This window comes from Scyliorhinus canicula, chromosome 2, assembly GCF_902713615.1.
Source record: "Scyliorhinus canicula chromosome 2, sScyCan1.1, whole genome shotgun sequence".
In the NCBI taxonomy this organism is placed as follows: domain Eukaryota; kingdom Metazoa; phylum Chordata; class Chondrichthyes; order Carcharhiniformes; family Scyliorhinidae; genus Scyliorhinus; species Scyliorhinus canicula.
The window spans coordinates 251,431,035-251,455,452 of record NC_052147.1 but is presented as its reverse complement, the minus strand read 5'-3'; the positions used below and the strand labels follow the sequence as shown (position 1 = coordinate 251,455,452).

The window sequence follows — 24,418 nt, the reverse complement described above, 5'->3', positions numbered from 1 at the left end:
ACGAAGGCGCTGCTCCACAGAAAGAGTACGAAGTTTGGCATGTTGTAGCCGGCGCGTTTGTGGGTCACCTACAAGGACCGTCACTTTTACTTCGAGTCCCCGGAGGAGGTGTGGGCCTTTGTGAAGACTGAGAAGTTGGACTCTAACTGAGGGTCGGGGGCGGGGGTTTGTATGTAACTGTGTCAGTTTTTGGTGGGGGGGGGGTTCTCTGTTTTATGCTGGTTGTGTGTTGTTTCTAGGGTGGGTGGGGTGCTGTCTTTTTGCGTGGGTTCGGTGGATGGGCTCGAGTCGGGGGGTAGACTTGGAGTGTGGGGAGCTGGTGGTGGGGGCCGACAATGGGTGCTACCCTAGAGGAGGCAGGGTCGGACAGGGTGAAAGCGCGGGTTTTTCTTTTGTTTCCCGCGCTGAGGGTTGATGGGGACGGGGTCGGAGCTGAGAAGCGCAGGCTTTTTTCCCGCGCGAGAGCAGTAGGGGGAAGAGGAGGGTCTGCTGATGGGCATGGGGGAGGAGAAGTAGCCCCACGTTGGGAGGGGTCGGAGGTGTGGCGGGAGTCGCCGGGGTCAGCAGAAGTTAGCTGGCTCACGGGAGTGCTATGGAGGGAGTAACGTGGCTGGGAGGGGTCCTAGCCTTTGGGGGGGGGGGGGGTACCGGTTTGCTGCTGAAATGGCCAGGAAGGAGCTGGAGTATGCAGGGGGGGTCGGGGTGGGGGTTTGCCGCCATGGGGAACGGGCCGAGCGGGGGGCACTTGCCTGGGGCGGGCAGGGGATGGGTTATGGCTAGTCGGCAGGGGAGGGAGGCAGGGAGCCCTCTGATCCGGCTGATAACTTGGAATGTGAGGGGGCTGAATGGGCCGGTCAAACGGGCCCAGGTGTTTACGCACCTGAAGGGGCTGAAGGCGGACATGGCTATGCTCCAGGAGACACACCTGAAGGTGGCGGACCAGGTTAGACTGAGGAAGGGATGGGTGGGCCAAGTGTTTCATTCAGGGCTGGATGCAAAGAATCGGGGGGTGGCGATCCTGGTGGGAAAAAGGGTGTCGTTTGAGGCGTCAAAGGTGGTGGCTGACAGTGACGGGAGGTATGTGATGGTGAGTGGCAAGCTGCAGGGGGAGCGGGTGGTGCTGGTGAATGTCTATGCCCCGTATGTTGGGCCGCATTCTGAATCTGGAGATGGGGGGCCTGATATTGGGGGGGGACTTTAATACAGTGCTGGATCCCCCACTGGATCGATCCATGTCCAGGACGGGCAGGAGGCCCGCGGCGGCTAAGGTATTGAGGGGGTTTATGGATCAGATGGGAGGGGTGGATCCTTGGAGGTTCGCGAGGCCTAGGGCCAGGGAGTATTCACTTTTCTCCCACGTGCATAAAGCCTAGTCCCGGATCGATTTTTTTGTTCTGAGCAGGGGGCTGATTTTGAGGGTGGAGGATGCCGTGTATTCGGCCATAGTCATTTCGGATCATGCCCCGCACTGGGTGGACCTCGAGCTGGGGGCAGGAGAGGGACCAGCACCCGCTCTGGCGCTTGGAGGTGGGGCTGCTGGTGGATGAGGAGGTGGGCGGGCGGGTTCGGGGGTGTACCAAGCGGTACCTAGAGGCCAATGATAATGGGGAGTTCCGAGTGGGGACGGTTTGGGCAGGGCCGGCCCAAGGTACCGGCAACTCGGGCAGTCGCCCGGGGCGCCATGTGCTGGGGGGCGCTAGAGACTCGGGCCCCGCGCATGCGCAGTTAGGCCGGTGTCAACCAGCGCATGCGCGGTGGCCGCCCTCCCCCAGGGCGGCCCCTTCCGCCCCCTCCGTCCGCCCCCTCCATCCGCCCCCCTCCGTCCGCCGCCCCCCCTCCGTCCCCCTTCCGTCCGCCCCGGCCCCGCCCCCGGCCCCGCCCCCTCCTCCCTCGCCCCCACCCCCCCGCCCCCCCCTCCCTCGGCCCCCCTTGGCCCCGCCCCCCTCACCCCCCCCCCCCCCTCGGCCTCAGCCCACCCCCCCCCCCCCCCCCCCCCCCCCCCGAAGGGCGCAGAAGTTCAGCTGGCCCGGGGAGCCAGCAACCCTAGGGCCGGCGCTGGGTTTGGGAGACATTGAAGGAGGTGATTAGGGGGGAGTTGATTTCCATCCGAGCCCATAGGGAGAGGGGAGAGCAAAGAGAGAGGGAGAGGTTGGTGGGAGAGATGGTGAGGGTGGACAGGAGATATGCGGAGGCTCCGAAGGAGGAGGGATTGCTGGGGGAGCGGCGTAATCTTCAGGCCATGTTCGACTTACTGACCACCAGAAAGGCGGAAGCTCAGTGGAGGAAGGCACAGGGAGCGGAGTACGAATATGGGGAGAAGGCGAGTAGGATGCTGGCGCATCAGCTTCGTAAGCGGGACGCGGCCAGGGAGATTGGTGGAGTGAAGGATAGGGGAGGGAATGTGGTGCCGGGGGGGGGGGATAGACGTTAATGGGGTCTTTAGGGACTTTTATTGGGAATTGTACCGGTCTGAACCCCCAGTGGAGGAAGGGGGGGGGGGGGGGAATGGGGCACTTTTTGGACAGGATGAGATTTCCGAAGGTAGAGGAGGGGCAGGTGGAGGGGCTGGGGGCGCCGATTGAGCTGGAGGAGCTGGTCACTGGGATAGGCAGCATGCAGTCGGGGAAGGCGCCGGGGCAGGATAGGTTTCCGGTCGAATTTTATAAAATGTACACAGACCTGCTGGGCACCCTGTTGGTTAGGACCTTTAAAGAGGCAAGGGAGGGGGGGGCTTGCCCCCGACTATGTCACGGGCGCTGATTTCCTTGATCCTTAAGCGGGACAAGGATCCCCTGCAGTGTGGATCATATAGGCCGATCTTGCTGTTAAATGTGGATGCCAAGCTGTTGGCGAAGATCTTGGCCACAAGGATAGAGGACTGTGTGCCGGGGGTCATTCATGAGGACCAGACGGGTTTGTGAAGGGAAGGCAGCTGAATACCAACATACGTAGGCTTCTGAATGTTATAATGATGCCGGCGGTAGAAGGGGAGGTGAAGATAATGGTGGCATTCGACGTGGAGAAGGCCTTTGATAGGGTTGAGGGGGGGTACTTGTGGGAGGTGCTGGAAAGGTTCGGGTTTGGGGAGGGGTTTGTCAGTTGGGTGAGGCTATTATATGAGGCCCCGATGGCGAGCATAGCCACGAATAGGAGGAGATCAGAGTACTTTTGGTTGCACCGGGGGACGAGGCAGGGGTGTCCCTTGTCCCCCTTGCTCTTTGCGTTGGAAATTGAGCCCCTGTCCATGGCTTTGAGGGAGTCGGGGAATTGGAGGGGTCTGGAGCAGGGTGGGGGGGAGCACCGAGTGTCACTTTACGCAGATGACTTGTTGCTATATGTGGCGGACCCAGTGGGGGGAATGCCGGAGGCAATGAAGATTCTCAGGGAATTTGGGGGCTTTTCAGGGTACAAGCTCAACCTGGGTAAGAGTGAGTTGTTTGTCGTGCACCAAGGGGATCAGGAGGAGGGGATTGGTAGGCTCCCACTGAAAAGGGCAGGGAGGAGCTTTAGGTACCTGAGAGTCCAGGTGGCTAGGAGCTGGGGAGCCCTACACAAACTTAACCTCACAAGGCTGGTGGAACAAATGGAGGAGGAGTTTAAAAGATGGGACATGTTGCCACTGTCGTTGGCGGGCAGGGTGCAGCCAGTCAAGATGAGGTGCTCCCGAGTGCCTCCCCATCCTTATCCCAAAGGCCTTTTTTAGGAGGGTCAACAGGAGTATTACGGGGTTTGTATGGGCGCGCGGGACCCCGAGGGTGAGAAGGGTTTTTTTGGAGCGGGGCAGGGATAGGAGGGGGGGGGGGGGGGGGGGGGGGCTAGTGCTGCTCAACCTCTGTGGGTACTATTGGGCTGCCTACGCAGCAATGGTGCTTAAGTGGGTAATGGACGGGGAGGGGGCAGCATGGAAGAGGATGGAGATGGCGTCCTGTCTGGACACGAGCCTGGAGGCGCTGGTAACGCTTCAGTGGAAGGATGCAAGGCCCCCAAGCGTGGAGGCCCGGATCAATGATATGGCGGGGTTCATCAAATTGGAGAGGGTGAAATTCGCCCTGAGGGGATCAGAGCAGGGGTTTTTTAGGCGGTGGCAGCCTTTCCTTGACTTCCTGGCAGAACGGTAGGAAAATAGGCAGGCAGCTGGGGGGCGGGTGGGAGAGAGGGGGCAAGGGAGGCAGGGAGGGGGGGTGGTTGTTTCGGTGGAGGGGAGAAATGTGTACATGTGTTTGTTGAATATGCCGGGTGCTAATCTATTTCTTCTTTCTGTAGATACTAGGGGGGGGGGGGTGGTTTTTTTTTTTTTTTTTCTTTTTTGTTGTTAATACTGTTTTCTTGTTGATATTTTCTGTTTTTGAAATTTTGTGAAAATCTCAATAAAAATTATTTTTTTAAAAAAAGAATCAATGTGGGGGTGGCAGGTTTGTGTGATGTGTTGGACTAAGTTCACCACAGTCTGCAGTTTCTTGCGATTTTGGACCGAGCAGTTGCCATATCAAGCTGTGATGCAGCCGGATAGGATGCTCTCTATCGCACATCTGAAGAGGTTTGTGAGAGCCGATGCAGACATGCCAAATTTCTTTAGCTTCCGTAGCTTCTTCAGGTGCTTCATTAAAGATCGCCCCTCCATCATGTCATAATTGGAGATGTTCACTGATGATTGCACAATGTTAAGTAACATTTGTAACTTAACTAATACTGAAACATCAATGTTAATATGGAGCAAGACCTGGACAACATTCATACTTAGTGGCAAATAACATTCACGTCACAAAGAGGGCTAAAAGGGGTCATGAAATATCTTTGGCTAACAGGGTTAAGGAAAATCCCAAAGCCTTTTATTTGTATATAAGGAGCAAGAGGGTAATTAGAGAAAGGATTGGCCCACTCAAAGACAAAAGAGGGAATTTATGGGTGGAGTCATAGGAAATGACTGAGATTCTTAATGAGTACTTTGCATCGGTATTCACCAAGGAGAGGGACATGATGGATGTTGAGGTTAGGGATGGATGTTTAAATACTCTAGGTCATGTCGGCATAAGGAAGGGGGAGGTTTTGGGTATTCTAAAAGGCATTAAGGTGGACAAGTCCCCAGGACCGGATGGGATCTATCCCAGGTTACTGAGGGAAATGAGGGACGAAATAGCTGGGGCCTTAACAGATATCTTTGCAGCATTTTTGAGCACAGGTGAGGTCCGGAGGGCTGGAGAATTGCTAATGGTGTCCCTTTGTTTAAGAAGGGTAGCAGGGATAATCCAGGGAATTATAGGCCTGTGAGCTTGACGTCAGTGGTAGGCAAAATGTTGGAAAAGATACTGAGGGATAGGATCTATTCACATTTGGAAGAAAATAGACTTATCAGTGATAGGCAGCATGGTTTTGTGCAGGGAAGGTCATGTCTTACAAACCTAATGGAATTCTTTGAGGAAGTGACAAAGTTAATTGATGAGGGAAGGGCTGTAGCTGTCATATACATGGACTTCAGTAAGGCGTTTGATTAAGTTTCCATGGCAGGTTGATGGAAAAACTGAAGTCGTATGGGGTTCAGGGTGTACTAGCTCGATGGATAAAGCACTGGCTGGGCAACAGGAGACAGAGAGTAGTGGTGGAAGGGAGTGGCTCAAAATGGAGAAAGGTGACTAGTGGTGTTCCACAGGGATCCGTGCTCGGACCACTGTTGTTTGTGATATACATAAATGATCTGGATGAAGGTATAGGTGGTCTGATGAGCAAGTTTGCAGATGAGCAGTTCTCTGCAAGTTGGGCAGAGAAATGGCAGATGGAGTTCAATCCAGGCAAATGTGAGGTGATCCATTTTGGAAGAGTCCTGGGGAAAGTTGTTGTACAGAGCGATCTGGGAGTTCAGGTCCATTGTATCCTGAAGGTGGCAACGCAGTTCGATAGAGTGGTCAAGAAGGCGTACAGCATGCTTGCCTTCATCGGACGGGGTATTGAGTACAAAAGTCGGCAGGTCATGTTACAGTTGTATAGGACTGTGGTTAGGCCACATTTGTAATATTGCGTGCAGTTCTGGTCGCCACATTATGGAGGGTGCTAGCTATGAAGAAAGGTTGAGTAGATTAGGACTGTTTTCACTGGAAAGACGGAGGTTGAGGGGGGACCTGATTGAGGCCTACAAAATTATGAGATATATGGACAGGGTGGATAGCAACAAGGTTTTTCCAAGAGTGGGGGTGTCATTTACAAGGGGTCACAATTTCAAGGTGAGAGGAGGAATGTTTAAGGGAGATGTGGGTGGAAAGTTTTTAACGCAGAGGGTGGTGGGTGCCTGGAACGCTTTGCCAGCAGAGGAGGTAGAGGCGGGCACGATAGCATCATTTAAGATGCATCTGGACAGATATATGAACAGGCGGGGAACAGAGTGAAGTAGGTCCTTGGAAAATAGGCGACAGGTTTAGATAAAGGATCTGGATCGGCGCAGTCTGGGAGGGTCGAAGGGCCTGTTCCTGTGCTGTGATTTTCTTTGTTCTTTGTTCTTTGTTCACAGACACCAGCCAATATCCAGCTCTAAAAAGGGAGAATAAAACCATCTTGCTTTGGTGTTACCAGCACTGAACCCACAGCATTCAACATTCCAGCAGTTCCATTGACCACAAACTGCACTGGACTGATAATACAAATACTGTGGCTGCAAGAATAGATTCAGATGCTGTGAATTCTGTGACAAATAACTTGCCTCATAATTCCCCAAAGCCTGTCACCCAACTGCCAGGCACAAGTCAGGTGTGGAATGGGATGCGCTCCACTTGCCTGGATGAGTGCAACTCCATCAAAATTCAAGAAGCTATATACCATCAAGGACAAAACAGCCTGCTTATTTAACAACCAATCTACCACCTTAAATATTCATGCCCTCCACAGTGGCAGCAGTGTGCACCAGCAATAGGATACACTGCAGCAACACACCAAACCTCCTTCGATGGTACCTTCGATACCTGTTCTACCACCTGCAAGCACAAGAGAATCAGACACTCCCATCTGCAAGTTCCTTTGCAAGCTACAAACTCCATTCCTACTAGCATTGTGGATGTACTTACACAAGATCGACTGCAACAGTTCATGGCTGTTGATCACCCATCACCTTCCAAGGGCAATTAAGGATTGACAGTGAAGCTAGCCTTGCCAGTGACTCACATCACAGGAAAGGATTTAAAAAGGAGTAATTGATGCCCTGAAAGGTACTTAAAATTGTAACAGTTGGACAATAGCTTTGGCTTTACACAACAAGTGTAAGAGCCCTTCCTGTTATTTCCTTTGTTCCCATTTATTTTATTTTATTTCTATTATTTTGGTCCATGGACCCATAATTAGGATGTGCCTTTAAGCAGAAGACTCAAAGTGAAACAGCCTGCTTGCCAGGAGACTGTGTCCCCAGCTTTTGTATTTTGACACATCCTTTGCTTTGAACCTGGAACGATGCTAGTCTGCAGAGAAAGTTGACAACCTTTGCAGAGAAAATGATCTCAAGCCTAGAAGGAAGAAGTACCAAAAAAAAAACCTGAACTTCAGGGAGACATTGAATGGAAGTCATCCCTGTGCATCAAAGCTCCTTATCCTTTTGGTTATATTTTCTTTCCCTTTCCATTATCCTTTCTCCTCTTGCTTGAGTGTGTGTGTGCAAGAGAGAGTGAGGCGAGTTAGGAAGTGGGGATGGAAAAGAGGTAGTAGATAGTCAGTTCCATTTTCTGTCAGGGTGGCACGGTGGTGCAGTGGTTAGCAACACTGCCTCACAGTGCTGAGGATCCAGGTTCGATCCCGGCCCCGGGTCACTGCCCGTGCGGAGTTTGCACATTCTTCCCATGTCTGTCTGAGTCTCACCCCCATAACCCAAAGATGTGCAAAGTGGATGGATTGGCCATGCTAAATTGTCCCTTAATTGTAAAAAAATAATTGGGTACTCTAAATTTTAAAAAAATGTTACATTTTCTGTCCATTTAATTATAATTATGTGAATAACAAAAGGTTACTTGTGTTTTAAAGTTACAAGCCTAGTGACTAGTGTATTGGGCTCTAGCAAGGGCCTTGGGTATGTTAAATAAAATCTAATTTTGCCTGTGTCACGACTCCAGCTCACGTGGGGCTGGAATTGTCTGAGCACGAGCCTGGGTTTTCGTGATACAGGCAACCATACTTTCGTTGGAAACTAAAAATTTCACAGTGGCGCACTGGAAAATGCATACACTTTATTGTCTGTAAATGCCTGCTTCATCTAATTGGTGTTATTTTAATGCTGAAGAAGATTTTCACGAGGGATAACGTAACTCAGCACAAAGTCCAATTTGACATCTCATCAGGATTCATTTAAAAAATTTCAATTATCATCATTCACAGGACGATATCTGGTTGGAAATCTGTTTTTTCAGCAGGATTTTGCAGCAACACTAAAAAAAAATTGAACAGTGAGAGAATGGAAAATATGTGCATTCCGAGGGATTTTGTGTCCTTTGCATGCAAGTACAGCAAGCAATTAGGAAGACAAATGGTATGTTAGCTTTTGTTACAAAAGGGATTGGAGTATAAGACTAAAGAAACCTTCTACTATTATACAGGGCATCGATAAGGCCAAGCCTGGAGTACTGTGTGCAGTTTTGGTCTCCGTACTCAAGGAAGGACAAACCTGCCCTGGAGGGAGGGCAGCAAAGGTTCAGAAGACTTGTTGCTGGGATGAAAGAACTGTCCTATGAAGAGAGATTGAGCAGACTAAACCTATATTCCCTACAGTGTAAATAAATGAAAAGGTGATCTAATTGAAACATATATCATTCTTAAGGGGCTCGATGAGGCAGATGTTGAGAAAATGCTTTCGCTGGCTGGGGAATCTACAACATGGGGTCATACTCCCAGGATAAAGGGTCAATCATTTAGGACTGAGTTAAGGAGAAATGTATTCACTCAAAAGGATAGCGAATCGTTGGAATTGTGTACCCCCGAGAACTGTGAACGGATTCTGTCATTGAGCATATTCAAGACAGATCGATAGAATGTGAAAAATGAAAAGAAAATTGCTTATTGTCATGAGTAGGCTTCAATGATGTTACTGTGAAAAGCCCCTAATCGCCACATTCCGGCGCCTGTCCGGGGAGGCTGGTACAAGAATCGAACCATGCTGCTGGCCTGTTTGGAAAGCCAGCGATTTAGCTGAGTGAGCTAAACCAGCCCCTGGAATGTAAAGGGGTATGAAGATAGTATGGATTGAGTTTCGATAGAAGATCCCGTCCATGACCTTGTTGAATGGCAGAGCAGGTTTGAAGGGCTAAATGGCTATTCTTCATCCTATGTATTTTGTTCTATGGTGACAAAAGAGCCAAATATAAGATGAGGAGAATTCTTTGTTGTGCAGAAAAACAGATATTTAGGTGATCTGATTCAAATAATGAAAGGATTAGATTCTGGCCATGTGGATGATATGCAGGGGGCATGACTATTAGTTATGTGAGCATATGAAGAACAATTGGCCCTTTCAATACAAAGTTAAAGCAAACAAAGAGATCAATGAGAACTGTCCATTCATTACTTGCTCAATAAGCTGATCTTGTTTGAAAGAACTGTTAAACTGACTGTTGAGGTTACATGCTTGGAAAGTTAAGGAATTATTGAGAAGCCACTGGAGAAATATTAACTCCAGGATGGTTGAGAGAAGCAGGAAAGCCGGATGGACCCCAGTTTGCCAGTTGTGCCTATTTATAGTTTAAGCAGCCTGGGTGGAGAATTGGGCAAGCATGCACCAATAGAACAATGCTTTTAGCCCCCCAAGCCAATTCAGCTGCTCAGTGAGATTTTGGCTGACCAATTCCATAAACCTGCATTGATCCCATATTCCGTAATATTTTGTAAATCTATCGCAAATTTAAAATTGACAGTTGACCAAGCATCAACTGCAATTCGCAGATATAGTTTTGGACTTCTACAACACACTGGACAGGATTGAACACTCCTTCACTAAGGTGTTTGAAGGAAGGGAGCGGTACCCAACCTACTCATTTCTTTGAAGGGCATCACTTTACCCACCACCACAACACTTCAGCACCATAAAAATCCGTCCCCACAATCTCAAGAATAATTAAAGCTGTTTTACAGTAAGAATCTGGTAACAATGAAACAGAGAGAACAAAACAATACAAAACAAATTGCTTTATAGAATTTAGAGTACAGAAGGAGGCCATTTGGCCCATCGAGTCTGCACCGGCCCTTGGAAAGAGAACGCCACTTAAGCCCCACACCTCCACCCTATCCCTGTAACCCAGTAACCCCACCCAACCTTTTTTTCTGGACACTCAGGGAAATTTAGCATGGCCAATCCACCTAACCTGCACATCTTTGGACTGTCGGAGGAAACCAGAGCACCTGGAGGAAACCCACGCAGACACGGGGAGAAAGAACATGCAGAATCCGCACAGACAATGACCCAAGCAGGGAATCGAAACTGGGACCTTGGTGCTATGAAGCAAACTATGTGCTAACCAATGTGTTACTGTGCTGCCCTTGTCAGAGAACTGAGTAGGTTGGGGACCACTCACTTCCTTCAAACACCTTAGTGAAGGTGTGTTGAATCCTGCCCAGTGTGTTGCAGAAGCCTGAAACTCTTTATCTCTGAATTGCAGTTGATGCTGTTCTTATATCCTTGTCAGCAAGGATACAAGAACAGCCATTCTGAAGTAAAAGAAGAGGAAGTCCGCAAGGCAACCACAAGAACACTTTGCAAGATATTGATAGGTTATTAACCTCTCAACCGCCTGCTCTGCTGTGGCTGCAAATCCAGTGGTAAGGGACGGCACAGTTCGGTGACCACCTACTTGATGAAATGCAGCCGCTGAACACACTCCTGGCCGCGTTGCAGGTAGGAAAAGTGCTCCCGGAGGTTCGGTGATGGGCACGATCTCCTGCTGGGAGCCCTCCTCCTCTTCCCTCTGCGAGCAGCTCGTCTTTGTTGCTGAACCTGCTCCATTTTCCTCTAATACTGCAGTCCAACAATGAGCGCAACTACAACGGCCAAAATGGTGAGCAACCAGTCTCTCGGAGGCCTTTCAAAAACACACAACACCCTCCAAAAATCCAGCGTTGTTCCCTTCAGACTTAAACAGGTTTTTCAGAATTCCATCAATAATACAGAGTACTCACTAATGCTGCAAAAGCAAGTGGATAATCATAAGCAATTCTTCTGCATTTGGATGGTGAGAGGAAGGACAATGCAGCTGAAAGCAGTAATCAAAGTGACAGATCAGGTGTCAATTCAGCATTAGACAATGACTGACACCATGATCTGCCTCCTCTGCGTGCTTCTGGTCGCCAGCACAACTGGCATTTGGTGCGGGCTTTGCCAGAAGTACCACACACATTAACAACAAATAACAACAAAGACCAATACAGCACAGGAACAGGCCCTTCAGCCCTCCAAACCTGTATTGGTCATGATAACAACCATGGTCAAAACCCTCTGCACTTCCTTGTGTTGCATCCCTCTATACCCATCCTATCCATGGATTTGTCAAAATGCCTTTTGAACGGCATTAATGTATCTGCTTCCACAACCTCCCCTGGCAACGCATTCCAGACACTCACCACCCTCTGCGTAAAAAACCTGCCTCGCACATCTCCTCTAACATCTCCATCTTCCCGTACCAGCCTCCCCGGACAGGCGCCGGAATGTGGCGACTAGGGGCTTTTCACAGTAACTTCATTGAAGCCTACTCGTGACAATAAGCAATTTTCATTTCATAACAGAACCTAACAGATTTTGCCCACTGTTCATTTTGTGTTTGTACTTCAGAGAAATAGCAGCATGGTGGAAATTTCCAACAGGCTGTGATGCTCGATCAATGACTACCACAGGCTGCAACAAAGTAAAAGAAATGATCAATCTCCCTTTGCTGGGAGTTTAATATTTAACCACAATCATCCACGTTCTGCCATCATCATTGACGAGAGAGTTAACAGGACCAGCCCTATTTCATAAGTTGATGATTCCTTTTTACACTTTAGGGTACCCAAAGGTCAATCAAGGCATTAAACTGTTTTGACTCATTGTTTTTCTTTAATGAGGCAATCTGGGTAGAGCTTCGGAACAGGAAGGGGTCAATCACATTGTTGGCCATTTATTACAGGCCCCCCAACTATTTAAAGGTTTATGCTGCCTGCTCATTTAAATATACATAACCTGTAGCACAGGGCTAAATGGATTGTTGCTGCTGCCTCAGCACAGGGGGGCCTATATTCATGTGAGGCTACTGCCATTTAAGAGGGAAGGAGCATTCCAGCTGCAGCAGTTACTGAAGGTGGCTTGGGGAGACTGGTGTATGAAAAGTGAATACGATGCAAAAGGACAGACCAAGTGGCAAAATTCTCTGACACAGCAATAGATCATAGAATTTATGATCATAGAATTTACAGTGCAGAAGGAGGCCATTCGGCCCATCGAGTCTGCACCGGCTCCGGGAAAGAGCACCCTACCCAAGGTTAACACCTCCACCTTATCCCCATAACCCAGTAACCCCACCCAACACTAAGGGCAATTTTGGACACTAATGGCAATTTATCATGTCCAATCCACCTAACCTGCACATCTTTGGACTGTGGGAGGAAACCAGAGCACCCGGAGGAAACCCACGCACACACGGAGAGGAAGTGCAGACTCCGCACAGACAGTGACCCAAGCCGGAATCGAACCTGGGACCCTGGAGCTGTGAAGCAATTGTGCTATCCACAATGCTACCGTGCTGCCCCTAAATAGAGACCTTGGTGTATTAGATGGGCAGGAGATGAGTTGCCCTCTATCCACAGGGGGTTAGGAAGTCCTCCAGGCAAACTTTGTGAAGACATTGTGATCAGAGAGCCATCACTGCCAACACAAACAATTTTGAGGACCTGGAATTCGGTGCACAAAAGAGGTTTATTGACTTGACAAGAGTGGCCAAGTGAATGCATCTTCAAATGTCATATTCTTACCACTGAGGCACTACTTTCACATGCTGCAGAATTCACAAGGCACCACTCACCTACCAATAATCTCTATCCACCCTGGCACGTATCCAGCATTAATAGCATCACCAACCTTCACACACTTCACACTACATACATTGCAAGTCACAATTTTCACATTCTCTCAGCAATTCAATCAAGTCTGTCACATTTGCCAAACAGATTGCATCACACCGCATACACTCTTCCCTCTTCCTTGCAGGACAGGATGGAGCACAACCACAGGAATCAGCACAAAGGAATCGATGCTGTAAACCCTCCTCCTGAAGGAGATGGTGTTCACCATCATTAGAACAGACATACCTGAGGCCACAGCCAGAAGGGAGTTGCATTGAAGATGGTTCTATCCTTATTCTTCATACTTCAAATCTCATTAACATCCTCCGCATTCCACAGGCTCTACATATTAAGAAGCTGCAGATGGTTCAGCATGCACCTCTTTGTTTCCCTCCCAAATTGTTACAGTTGTGCAATGGGTAATAGGATAACTTTTCCTTTTTTCCTCACGTAGGTTGGCTACAACAAATATCAAGAATAGACATAGCAGCCTATTTTGTAGCAATATTAAAATCAAAAATGTTCATTCATACAACATCCAAAAAGCAAATACAGCAAAAATACCCATTCCCAAAGCACACAGATACACAAGGTGAAATACTTTGAGAGATGAAGAATGAACTTTGGTAACCTAACAATAGGAGTTTTAAGTTCTGCAAGAGGTCTTGCATTTGGACTGTCTTTTCAAGGGAGGGTCCTCCACATGGGCAATTATATCTTATGGACTTTCCAATATGCCTAACAGTTCAGGAAAATTGTGCTTGGTTTCCAGAATTTCATTGGCCTGCCTTAACATCTGTAGCTATTGTGAGGGAGCATGGCGGAGTCTGTCACCAACCTTGCATATATGTTTGCACAGAGCTTGGAGCCCACTTTGGAATTTGAGATGCCCCCGACCGCAGCTTGGAAGATGCCATGAACATGTCATTCATGGCGTAGTTACCTACACAACCACAGGAAATGTTATTCCCACCCTGCTCTGGGGCTACAGGTCTGGCTGCAAGATGTGGCAGATTTCAGTAAGTACTGTACAGTGAAATGGCGACATCGCAAGCACAGTTCCTGACTTAGGCTCAGGTAGTCAATTAATACGTGAGACCTTGGGTGGATGTGGCCTTTTACGTAGACCCCTTCTCCGCCTCTTCATTCTTCCCCTTCCAGCAAGTTGTCCTGCTCTACTCATTCTCCAAACATTCATGGCTGAGAGAAAGTCATTTGAACAGAGTTCCTGAAGCAAAAATGAAGGCCTTCAACGTGAGCCATGCCACATTTTGTAGATCCCAACATTAAGTGACCAGACAAACCTTTAAATTATATGGCTTTAGAAACTGCAGTAAGAGTTCTCATGCATATCAGTCTTTTGAGGTCCTAATACATTGCAGAAAGAATGCCTGAAACGTTATAAAAACCAGGAATTGTTCTGAAAGCTGATCAAAATGGAGTTCGCTCGAAAATTGCCCACAAAAACGGGAGAACTGAATGCTGAGAGATGGCTGCATATTGAAGTAAGTTCAAATAGCAGTTACCAGGTAATCAACTCTCAAAATCTGTAAGATAATTACACCAAGGAGATTTATATGTGTGCAAGGCATGCCTTAATGGTGTCATAAAGCCATTAGGAAAACCCAAACCATTTAGACGAACATCTAATGGGACATAAAGATGTCACACCTCTCCATTTGTGTGGGGAAAACACTCTCAAGGAACCTTAATGGATAAGCTAAAAATGAAACGCAAAGTCGGTCATGCTCCGGGCAATGCCATGCCTTAATAGTTCAGCAATTTCCATATTTATCAATGGTAATTAACAAGTGAAGTGGTGCACCTTTTTACACCAGTATCACTCAAATTGATCCAGAGTATGGAGATGATTTTTAGATCTCTCTCTTTGTCTCTCTCTCTCCAGACAATCTAAAAATGCCTTTCAACATATTTTGTAAAAGTAGTGATTTTTTTTCCTCAGACTCTCCTGGACTGTCAGTTAGTTCTGAAGAGATTCTGGGAGCGATTTTACTAAATGGGATCAAAGGAGCAGAGAGCACACGTTTAGCTATGTGTTTTCCGATGCTCGCAACACCGAGAAACACAGGGCTATAAAACGCCACTCACGTTTGATGAGGGGCCTCAGCGTGGAATGCGTGGCCCAGACCTCACGCAGCCCCATTTTGTGTGCTAAGGAGCTCCGCTTGCCGGAACTCTGCAGTGTAGCTGGAGATCGGATGCCCCCCACTCTGAATCGCTCCCCCCAGTCTCCACAGATGGGGCCAGACAGAACGGCTCTCATGGGGGCTTCCAAGGGGATCAGAAGCACACAGAGAGAGACAGAGAGAGAGAGAGAGACGAAGACAGAGAGACAGGGAGACAGAGAGACGAGATCCAGAAACTCAAAATTGCATGCTACAGACCTGGCTCTTCCCATTAATTACATCAGCATCCAATGTAAATTGCATGATCTGCTTAATTAAATTTAAATACAATAGGCGGGATTCTCTGTCCCCCCAGACCTGTTTTCTGGCGTGGTGTGCCCGCCAGCAGCAGCAGCAGGATCTTCTGTCCTGTCAGCCAGCCAATGGGGTTTCCCATTGTGATCACCTCCATCGGGAAATCCACGGGCATAAGTGCGCTGCCAGCGAAGCGGGGATCCCGCCAATGGAGAATCCCGCCCAATGTCTCCAACTATCTACTTCCCAGAAATATGATGCTCTCACATTTATGGCATCATTATTGCATCTTTTGCAGCCACAAAGCCTGCCTGTTTTTTAAACCAAGGTATGTAAAAACTATTACTGCAGCAGATATATACACATCATAGCTCAGGCTTTTGAAAACATTACTGCACCAGATACATACATAATACAAAATATATAACAATTTCTTACACTCATTACAAGTGTCTGTGAACAAGTGAAGTGAGAGCTCAGCTACCATTACTTGTGGCTCAGGTTAGTTCAGCCAGGTGTGAAGAAAAGATAACACCAACACTGAATTTGACTCAAAACTGTTAACACCCATATAATAACCTGCATTTGACATGCCTGAAGCTCATCCAGCAGAGGATGATTGTTCCCTTGTCCTGATTGGACCGGGAATTAACCATAATTTGTATAATCCATTGGCCTCTGTATTAGCCGACAGAAAGGAGTAAGGACCTGTTTTAGTGTGACCGGGCCCTATGCATGTGCCGCTGTAAAACTGAATAAATGTCTCAGTGAACTGGCCAGATTCCCCTTGTCGCTACTATATTGGCGACGAGGGGAATTGGAGCGATCAGCCACCTCCCTGGAATTTTTTTAATAACTGTGTGGACTGGAGTACGGAGTGATTTTGATACTATGATGCCTTTTCCAGACCATGTGTTGAGACGGAAGGTTTCTGATGCTACTTGTAGAACACGTATGCTTCATTTGTTCCGGGGTCCAATGTATCCGGCTGTACCGGCTGTGGCATCGTCGGAGGACGTGCAATGTTTTAGTTTGTCTTTGCCATCCTATTGTGCTGCTGGATTACTGCGGCAGTGGCTCCACCAGGGAGTCCTTGAGTGAGTTTGCCGCAGACCCTGGGGCTGCCGTCTGGGTTGTAAGTGCGGTGTTGGTTTCGAGACACTGTTCCGCGACCGCTTGGAAAGCGGCCTTAACGACAGTGATGTTCTACCTGGGTGCTGATGGTTGCTGTATGGTTACAGGTTTTGAGCCGAGAGACTCTGTTGAGTTGACACGCGTGTGACTGACTCCATTTATGCTGAGTTGACTGGCCGTTCGGATGCGAATGCTGGTCTTGTGGCATTCTACACAAAGCTCTGCTTTATTTATGTTATGCTTAAACTACATTAATATGGTGCAAATTTGGGGGCGACAGCTCCCTGAGCATTTTGCCCCCCCCCCCCCCTTTGTAAGCTGAAGCAGTGGCAGCTTGAAGTTGTCTGTCCCGCTCACCCTACTAGGTCCCTCCGTGGCTGAAAGTTACACTGTGCCGAGAAGACCTTGGGTCGATGGGTCAGACGACAGGATACACATTGTCCTCAGGCTCAGCCATTAGCTTATTCGCCCTTTGTGTGTGTCCGGTGCAGATTTGCGACCAGATGTAATGTTCGGTGAAGCGTATACCAGTCCATCCCGCTTCCGTTCCCCCACCCCCCCACCCCCAGTCCGCTGGTGACACCTGTGGTCCAAAACGCTTTGTATTATTTTGTTGTCGCTTAGTCGTTGCGGTCATTGCACCGGTTTTGTGCTCTATTTTTTATATTGGTCCTCTCCTCCTCTGGGGTCGCCTTTCAACTGGTTTTTGGACATTGGTGGGGGTGGGGGAGGGTGTAATAACCTGCATGTGACATGTCGGAGGTTCATCCAGCAGGGGATAATTGTTCCCTTTTTAGAATTTAGAACAGTACAGCACAGAACAGGCCCTTCGGCCCTCGATGTTGTGCCGAGCAATGATCACCCGACTCAAACTCACGTATCCACCCTATACCCGTAACCCAACAACTCCCCCTGAACCTTACTTTTTAGGACACTACGGGCAATTTAGCATGGCCAATCCACCTAACCCGCACATCTTTGGACTGTGGGAGGAAACCGGAGCACCCGGAGGAAACCCACGCAGACACGGGGAGAACGTGCAGACTCCACACAGACAGTGACCCAGCCAGGAATCGAACCTGGGACCCTGGAGCTGTGAAGCATTGATGCTAACCACTATGCTACCGTGCTGCCCTTGTCCTGATTGAACCGGGAATTAACCAACATTTGTATAATTGATCAGCCTCTGCAGTAGCTGAAAGAAAGGAGTAAAGACCCAATAATGTGTGACCACGCCTCCTGTATGTGCTGCTGTAACGCTGAATAAATGTCTCCCTGTGAATCTACCGGATTCCCCTTACCATAACCTGCAACTCTGTAGTGGAAGGAGATTGACTCAACCGCCTTGAGCCCTGACTTATATTTCCATCCATCTGGATGATCTGCTCAAAGTTAGACTCATTAGAGATTCAACAAGCTGATATCCTGCCGTGAGCTGTAACAGCAGGAACTACAAATGCACTGAAAGGTCTAAGGTGAGGGAAAATGTTATCTGTACTCTTGACGACTAAGCCCCAGAGGTGTGTCAAATACAATGAAACCTGCAGCACCTGAACATGAAAGAATAATAATGTTCACATTTTTCAGTTGTACAACCATCAACTTAGAATTAGAAGTTAAAAAAAAATCAACTGCAGTTGGAACGTCAATGGAGTCGATGAACGAAAGGAGTTCAAGGACCTCAGGAAGCAAAGTTTGCCAATGTTTAACAGAACCATTAAAGTTCCAGTTGAGAAGCATTACCACAACAAGGTAGAAACACCAACTCATTCTGAAAAGTTTCTCCACAGTTTAATTCTGCCAAAAAAGGGTCAGGGAATTTCAATTAAATTGTGGTGCGTCTCCTCACCACAATTCAACCAAACTCAGTGCAAACAATTGAAATTTTAAGTGGAAATTGCACTCAACACGAATAAAGTTCCCACAATATTTCATGCTGGTCATAAAAATGACCTCCAAAATCAGGGATTGGATTCTCTGTTCTGAGGTCGAGGGCGAGATTCTCTGGCCACGTCCGCCTGGCGACTGAAGAATCCAGCCCGAGGTCAATGGACTTCTCCATTGTCCGCGGCTTGCCCATGGCGTTCGTGCAGTGGGCAGGGCAGAAGAATCAAGCCTCAAGTATTCCTGCCAGCAGAGACCCGCAACTGGAGACTCAGACTTCCAACCCACCAATGGATGTGAATCATCCTCCCATCGGCACAGGGCATGTAGCTCGCTGCCGGCTTGGGATCGGAGCATCAGATTGGGATTAGCGCCTGTCATAAAATACATGATGTATATGATGGTGCATAGACAGACACTGACTGACACACCGAATGACCAATCAACACACAGAACACAGCAGCCAATCACCAGACAGGACACGGCCACTAAAAAGCCAGAGGACACTATTTTTCCCGTTCTCTCGGAATACAGCCTCTAGAGACAGCCAGAGCCCATGATCAGCAACGCAAACATCTACCATGTTCTAGCAGGATAGTCTGGTCAGGTTAGCCTCAGGTCTCCAGTCAACTTAACATAGTGTCAACCCACAGTGCAAGGATGTTTAACAGCTCATAGTTAAATAAAATAGAGTTGTATTTCTACACGTGTTGGTAGCCTGTCTCTCTCACTGAAAAATGAAAATGAAAATCTTTATTGTCACGAGTAGGCTTCAATGAAGTTACTGTGAAAAGCCCCTCGTTGCCACATTCTGGCGCCTGTCCGGGGGGGGGCTGGTACGGGAATTGAACCTTGCTGCTGGCCTGCTTGGTCTGCTTCAAAAGCCAGCGATTGAGCCCAGTGAGCTAAACCAGCTCCTGGTGCCAATCCAGTTTTTCAGCCGTCTCACCTGTCTCTGCTGGATCTGGAAACCTGCTATTGGCACCAGGCAATCGAGAACCTACCCCAGATTTTTTGATATAGCCATGATGGTACTGCTTGTAGAAACAAGGGCAGAAGAGCCATCTGAGAAAAATGCAAGCTGCTTAACACATGATGGCAGAAGCAGTGAGTGCAAGTTCCACCATTCCAGAACTGGAACACAGCACAGAAAGATACCCCTTGATTCACAAAAGGCCGTTCAAGTTACAATTGCCAATATATACATCCACGGGCATTCCGGCCATTAGCTGGCAGCCCAGCCCCACCCACTGATTTCAATATGAATTCCCATTGACAGCGGTGACAGCAGTGAATGCCATTGCCAGCAAGTGGCGCACCGCGTCCGCTACCAGGAATGTCCGCTTTGCATCAAATTCTAAGATAACTAATCACTACAAGAATAATCTCTCCCTCAAATCCCTTTGCCTGCCACAATGTCTTCACTTATTTCGAAGGCCACTTTATTGAAAGAAATGAGGCACTCATCAGTGCATGCATGATCTCATTTAGAGGAAGTTTCTATAATACTGGGACCTGTAAATGGTTCCTTCCCACCCGTTTAAAGAAAAAAAAGGCTATCATTACCATAGAATGGCAACCAGGAGAGACAACTATCATTGAACGCCCGTCCACAAGAGTAGGTGGAGTTAAACTGATTAAGCAGCTGTACAAAATGGAATGAAACGCATTGGGAGGCAAACCAACACAAGAAGGTTGGCCAGAATCATCAAATGGAGTTGAACCTTTGCTTTAAGGGCAGGAAGCTGGGTGGCATGATAGCACAGTGGTTAGCACTGTTGCTTTACACTTTCGGGTCCCAGGTTCGATTTCGGTTTTGGGTCACTGTCTGTGTGGAGTCTGCACGTTCTCCCTGTGTCTGAGTGGATTTCCTCCCGGTGCTCCGGGTTCCTCTCACAAGTCCCGAAAGACGCGCTGTTAGGTAATTTGGACATTCTGAATTCTCCCTCTGTGTACCCGAACAGGCGTCGGAATGTGGCGATTAGAGGCTTTTCACAGTAACTTCACTGCAGTGTTAATTAAGCCTACTTGTGAGAATAAAGATTATTTTTAAAAAAATTAAATTGGGACTGTTTCCACATCCTGAACCAACCCTGGGGAAAAGTGTCACCGGTTGGAATTTTAACCGGGTACCTCTTTGTTTGGCATGGAGACAGATTTCCTTTCCAATCAACAATAGCAGATGAGTGTTCCAACTGGAAGGTCAATTAAAGGCCATCCAGCTTCAGAGGAGTCCCTAACTTCTGTAGAATACAAATAACTTAGAGGGCTCTTCCATAAGGATCCCACTCAGCCAATTTCTTTTAAACAAATAGGGAAAACAGGTCAGCCATCGCTTGTTGGGGGAGCTTCTCTTCGCCCGCACACCCTCTCAGGTAGGTATTAAGCGTCTCTCAACCTGTCAGGAGCACTAGCAGCCTGCCTCCAGGCAGTTTAATTGAAACCCTCCTGGAAAATCTGAGTCAACCTTCAAATGAGCCTGCCCATCTGGGGGTGGGGGTGCTATATCCTGACCTGGCTGAAATGGGAACAGGGTTAGAAATGCACAGCCAACTGGCCTCAGGTGCAAAGCGGAACAGATGTGAATGAAAAAAGAGTTCACAAAAGGGTAAAGGATATCATACACAGCTGAATTAGCTTACAGAGATAGGAAGGGATAGAGGCATGGATAGAGGATTGGCTGACTGGCAGAAGGCAGAGAGTGCGGATAAAGGGGTCTTTTTCAGGATGGCAGCCGATGACTAGTGGTGTGCCTCAGGGGTGGGTGCTGGGACCACAACTTTTCACAATATACATTAATGGTCTGGAAGAAGGAACTGAAGGCACTGTTGCTAAGTTTGCAGATGACACAAAGGAGCAGGCAGTATTGAGGAAGCAGAAGGGCAGCAGGGTAGCATGGTGGTTAGCATAAATGCTTCACAGCTCCAGGGTCCCAGGTTCGATTCCCGGCTGGATCACTGTCTGTGTGGAGTCTGCACGTCCTCCCCCTGTGTGCGTGGGTTTCCTCCAGGTGCTCCGGTTTCCTCCCACAGTCCAAAGATGTGCGAGTTAGGTGGATTGGCCATGCTAAATTGCCCGTAGTGTCCTAATAAATGGGTTATGGGTATAGGGTGGATACGTGGGTTTGAGTAGGGTGATCATGGCTCGGCACAACATTGAGGGCCGAAGGGCCTGTTCTGTGCTGTACTGTTCTATGTTCTATAACTGTGCACTGTATCAATATGCACAGAGTTTAATCAGGTTTATTGTCACAAGTAAGCTTACATTAACACTGCAATGAAGTTACTGTGAAAATCCCCGAGTCACCACATTCCAACGCATGTTCGGGTACACTGAGGGAGAATTCAGAATGTCCAATTCACCTAACAAGCACATCTTTCGGGACTTGTGGGAATAAAGCGGAGCACCCAGAGGAAACCCAAGCAGACACAGGGAGAACGTGCAGACTCCACACAGACAGTAACCCAAGCCGGGAATCGAACCTGGGTCCCTGGCGATTTGAAGCAACAGTGCTGACCACTGTGCAACCGTGCCACCACCAGTGTGCAGGGTGCAGACCACTAGGATTGAGGGTGCAGACCAAACATGGTGGTTTAACTGGGGAGAATTGTGGCTCGTGTAGCACTGGATGTCTGACAAGCAATCTGACGGCAAAAGAACAGTGCTGGGGTTGCGAGAGATAGAGCTGGTTGCTGTCAGCTTAATGAAAAATTTGGGCCCATATATTCAGATGTCATCTGGAAGCAGCATGTAAATGAGGGAGAGGAGGGACAACAGCAGGCATAAGCTGCTGATGGAGATGCTCTGGCTATGGTTGTATAGGTAAGAGTGATGCCAAGGAAGAGCAATTCCAGTGAGCGGACAACAGAGGGGAGGCATGAGGCTGGGATCAACCAGCAAAAGGATTGCAGAGAGGTCAAGGAGGACAGGGTATAGCCACAGTCACAGGATTTTTCTTTTGATTAGGGCAACTTTAGTGCTATGACAAGGTGAGTAGGCACCTAATTGTCCAGATGAAGTTAGAAGAAATGTACAAATAGAAATCTTTCCTCCAGGCCGTGCTACACTAAAATGTGCATCCATCCCCATGATAGCGTTTCATTCTAGTGAGACAGAGCTCATTTTTGACATCATGATCGCACATCTAATCCATAATTAGGAGAAAATGAGATTGGCCTTTGCTATCATTTCTGCCTTTTCAACTCCTGGTAACCTACTGGAGTTGGGATATTCTGGAGAGTTCACATATCAATGTCAAAACCCATGGCATCTCTCCCCATAAATGGCGCTCACCTTTGGCTGCTTGCCCTGATGAAGATTTTCGTTCAGGGGAAACTATTGATCCATAATGAAATAATCTAATGACCAAACTAATTTTAAAGCAAGACACAGGACAGTTTAATTATAAGCTACTCGCATAAAAGGACAGCAACACCCATCATTTATATTGAGGGTCAGGGGAAAAAACAATTTATTCCTAAATTTGGAGTCAGCAGAAAGCAAAATATACAACAACCTATTGCATCAATAATTCACTCTGAATTACAGCGCAGATGATGAGAGCTACGGGGCAAGCTTTCATCTCCCTGTTGTAAAGGTGCTGGGCATAGGTCTGGCCTACATGTGACTCCAGATCCACAGCAATTTGACTCTCAAAAGCCCTCTGAAATGGATGGCTGTTAGGGACGGGAAATAAATGCTCATCCAGCCAGCAAAGCTCAGGTCCCGCAAAATGATTTTTTGAAAAGATTTACATATTGATGCACGATCAATTGCACAAAGACTCAGATTGGGTACAACTGTGGCTTTATTGCAGTCAGATGCGTGGCCTCCTGCTGCAGCTGGCGAAATGGCAGATTAATGGAGGCCACGTATATTTATACAGCTCCTACTGGGCGGAGCCAGCTGGCAGGGGCTACCGGCAAACCTATAGTACAGGTTATACCTTACATCCCCTAATACAGGTGTACAGTGGTTCACCACACATATTCTTCTCTAGCCTCTATGGAGGCATGGGTTTTGATCTCACTGCTACTCCCGTGCACAAGGTGCTAGGCCCGAAGATACTTGTGGTCTAAGGTAGCACAACAGCAAGTATTTTTGAACTACTGGAAATGGTATATCCAAGTACAGTAAAGGTCCAAGATAGGAGCTAGCTCCATGCTTTTTTCTCAAAAAATATAGTTTATTCATGGGAAAGCACATTTGAAATTTACAGAAAAAGTTACAAAAACAAGTCTTGTCTCCATACAGCATGTTCCACTCTGAGGTGTCGCTATACAATTGTAATTCTTTTGATATTTTCAATATACTTTCCATGTATATTCCATGTCAGGCACACAGGGGAAAACATTTCAACTTGAAAAATTACAAAAAATACAATAGAATTCAACTTTCCTTCATACAGCATGGTCCTCTCAGAAGTGCCCGAATACAGTTTCAATACTTTTGTATTCCTATTCAATGTTAGGCATATACCCAGAGTAGATTCCAGCCCCTCAGTGTACTATGGCTGAAAGGACTTAAACCTTTCCCCATTGGGCTGCCCCAAGCTTGAGTGGGCCCCTCAACACGGATTCCTGGATCTTGGAATGTGCTGGTCTGCAACACTCGGTGAAGGACAACTCTTTGCAGCACAAGATCAAGAGCAAGAGAATCTTTCCCATTTTTGATGATTGTCCAGCTGCATCTTTATCTCAAGTGTGCATCCAGAATAGAATCCTAGGTCACAGAGCTGCTCAGGGTGAACCGCGACAAAAAAAGTCCCACTGCATCTTTGTCAAGATCTGCTTTGCAAAAATGCATTCCAGAAAGAGGTGAACAATGAACAATTAAATCTGATCCACATCTCTAAATCACCCTCAATCCCCAGCCTCCGTATTTTCTGCAGTAGCCGACCGTGGGGAACCTTATCA

General features: G+C 47.9%; 1 protein-coding gene across 1 annotated transcript in view; it reads right to left on the bottom strand.

The window, feature by feature from the left end:
* The window catches only part of kynu (kynureninase), a 207,809-nt gene extending 194,430 nt beyond the window's left edge, over positions 1-13,379 (bottom strand). The window contains exon 1 of the mRNA XM_038789947.1: positions 13,291-13,379. Coding sequence (XP_038645875.1) covers positions 13,291-13,319 — 29 coding nt within the window. The 5' untranslated portion in view covers positions 13,320-13,379. The remainder of the gene's footprint in view (positions 1-13,290) is intronic.
* Between the last annotated feature and the right edge of the window lie 11,039 nt (positions 13,380-24,418).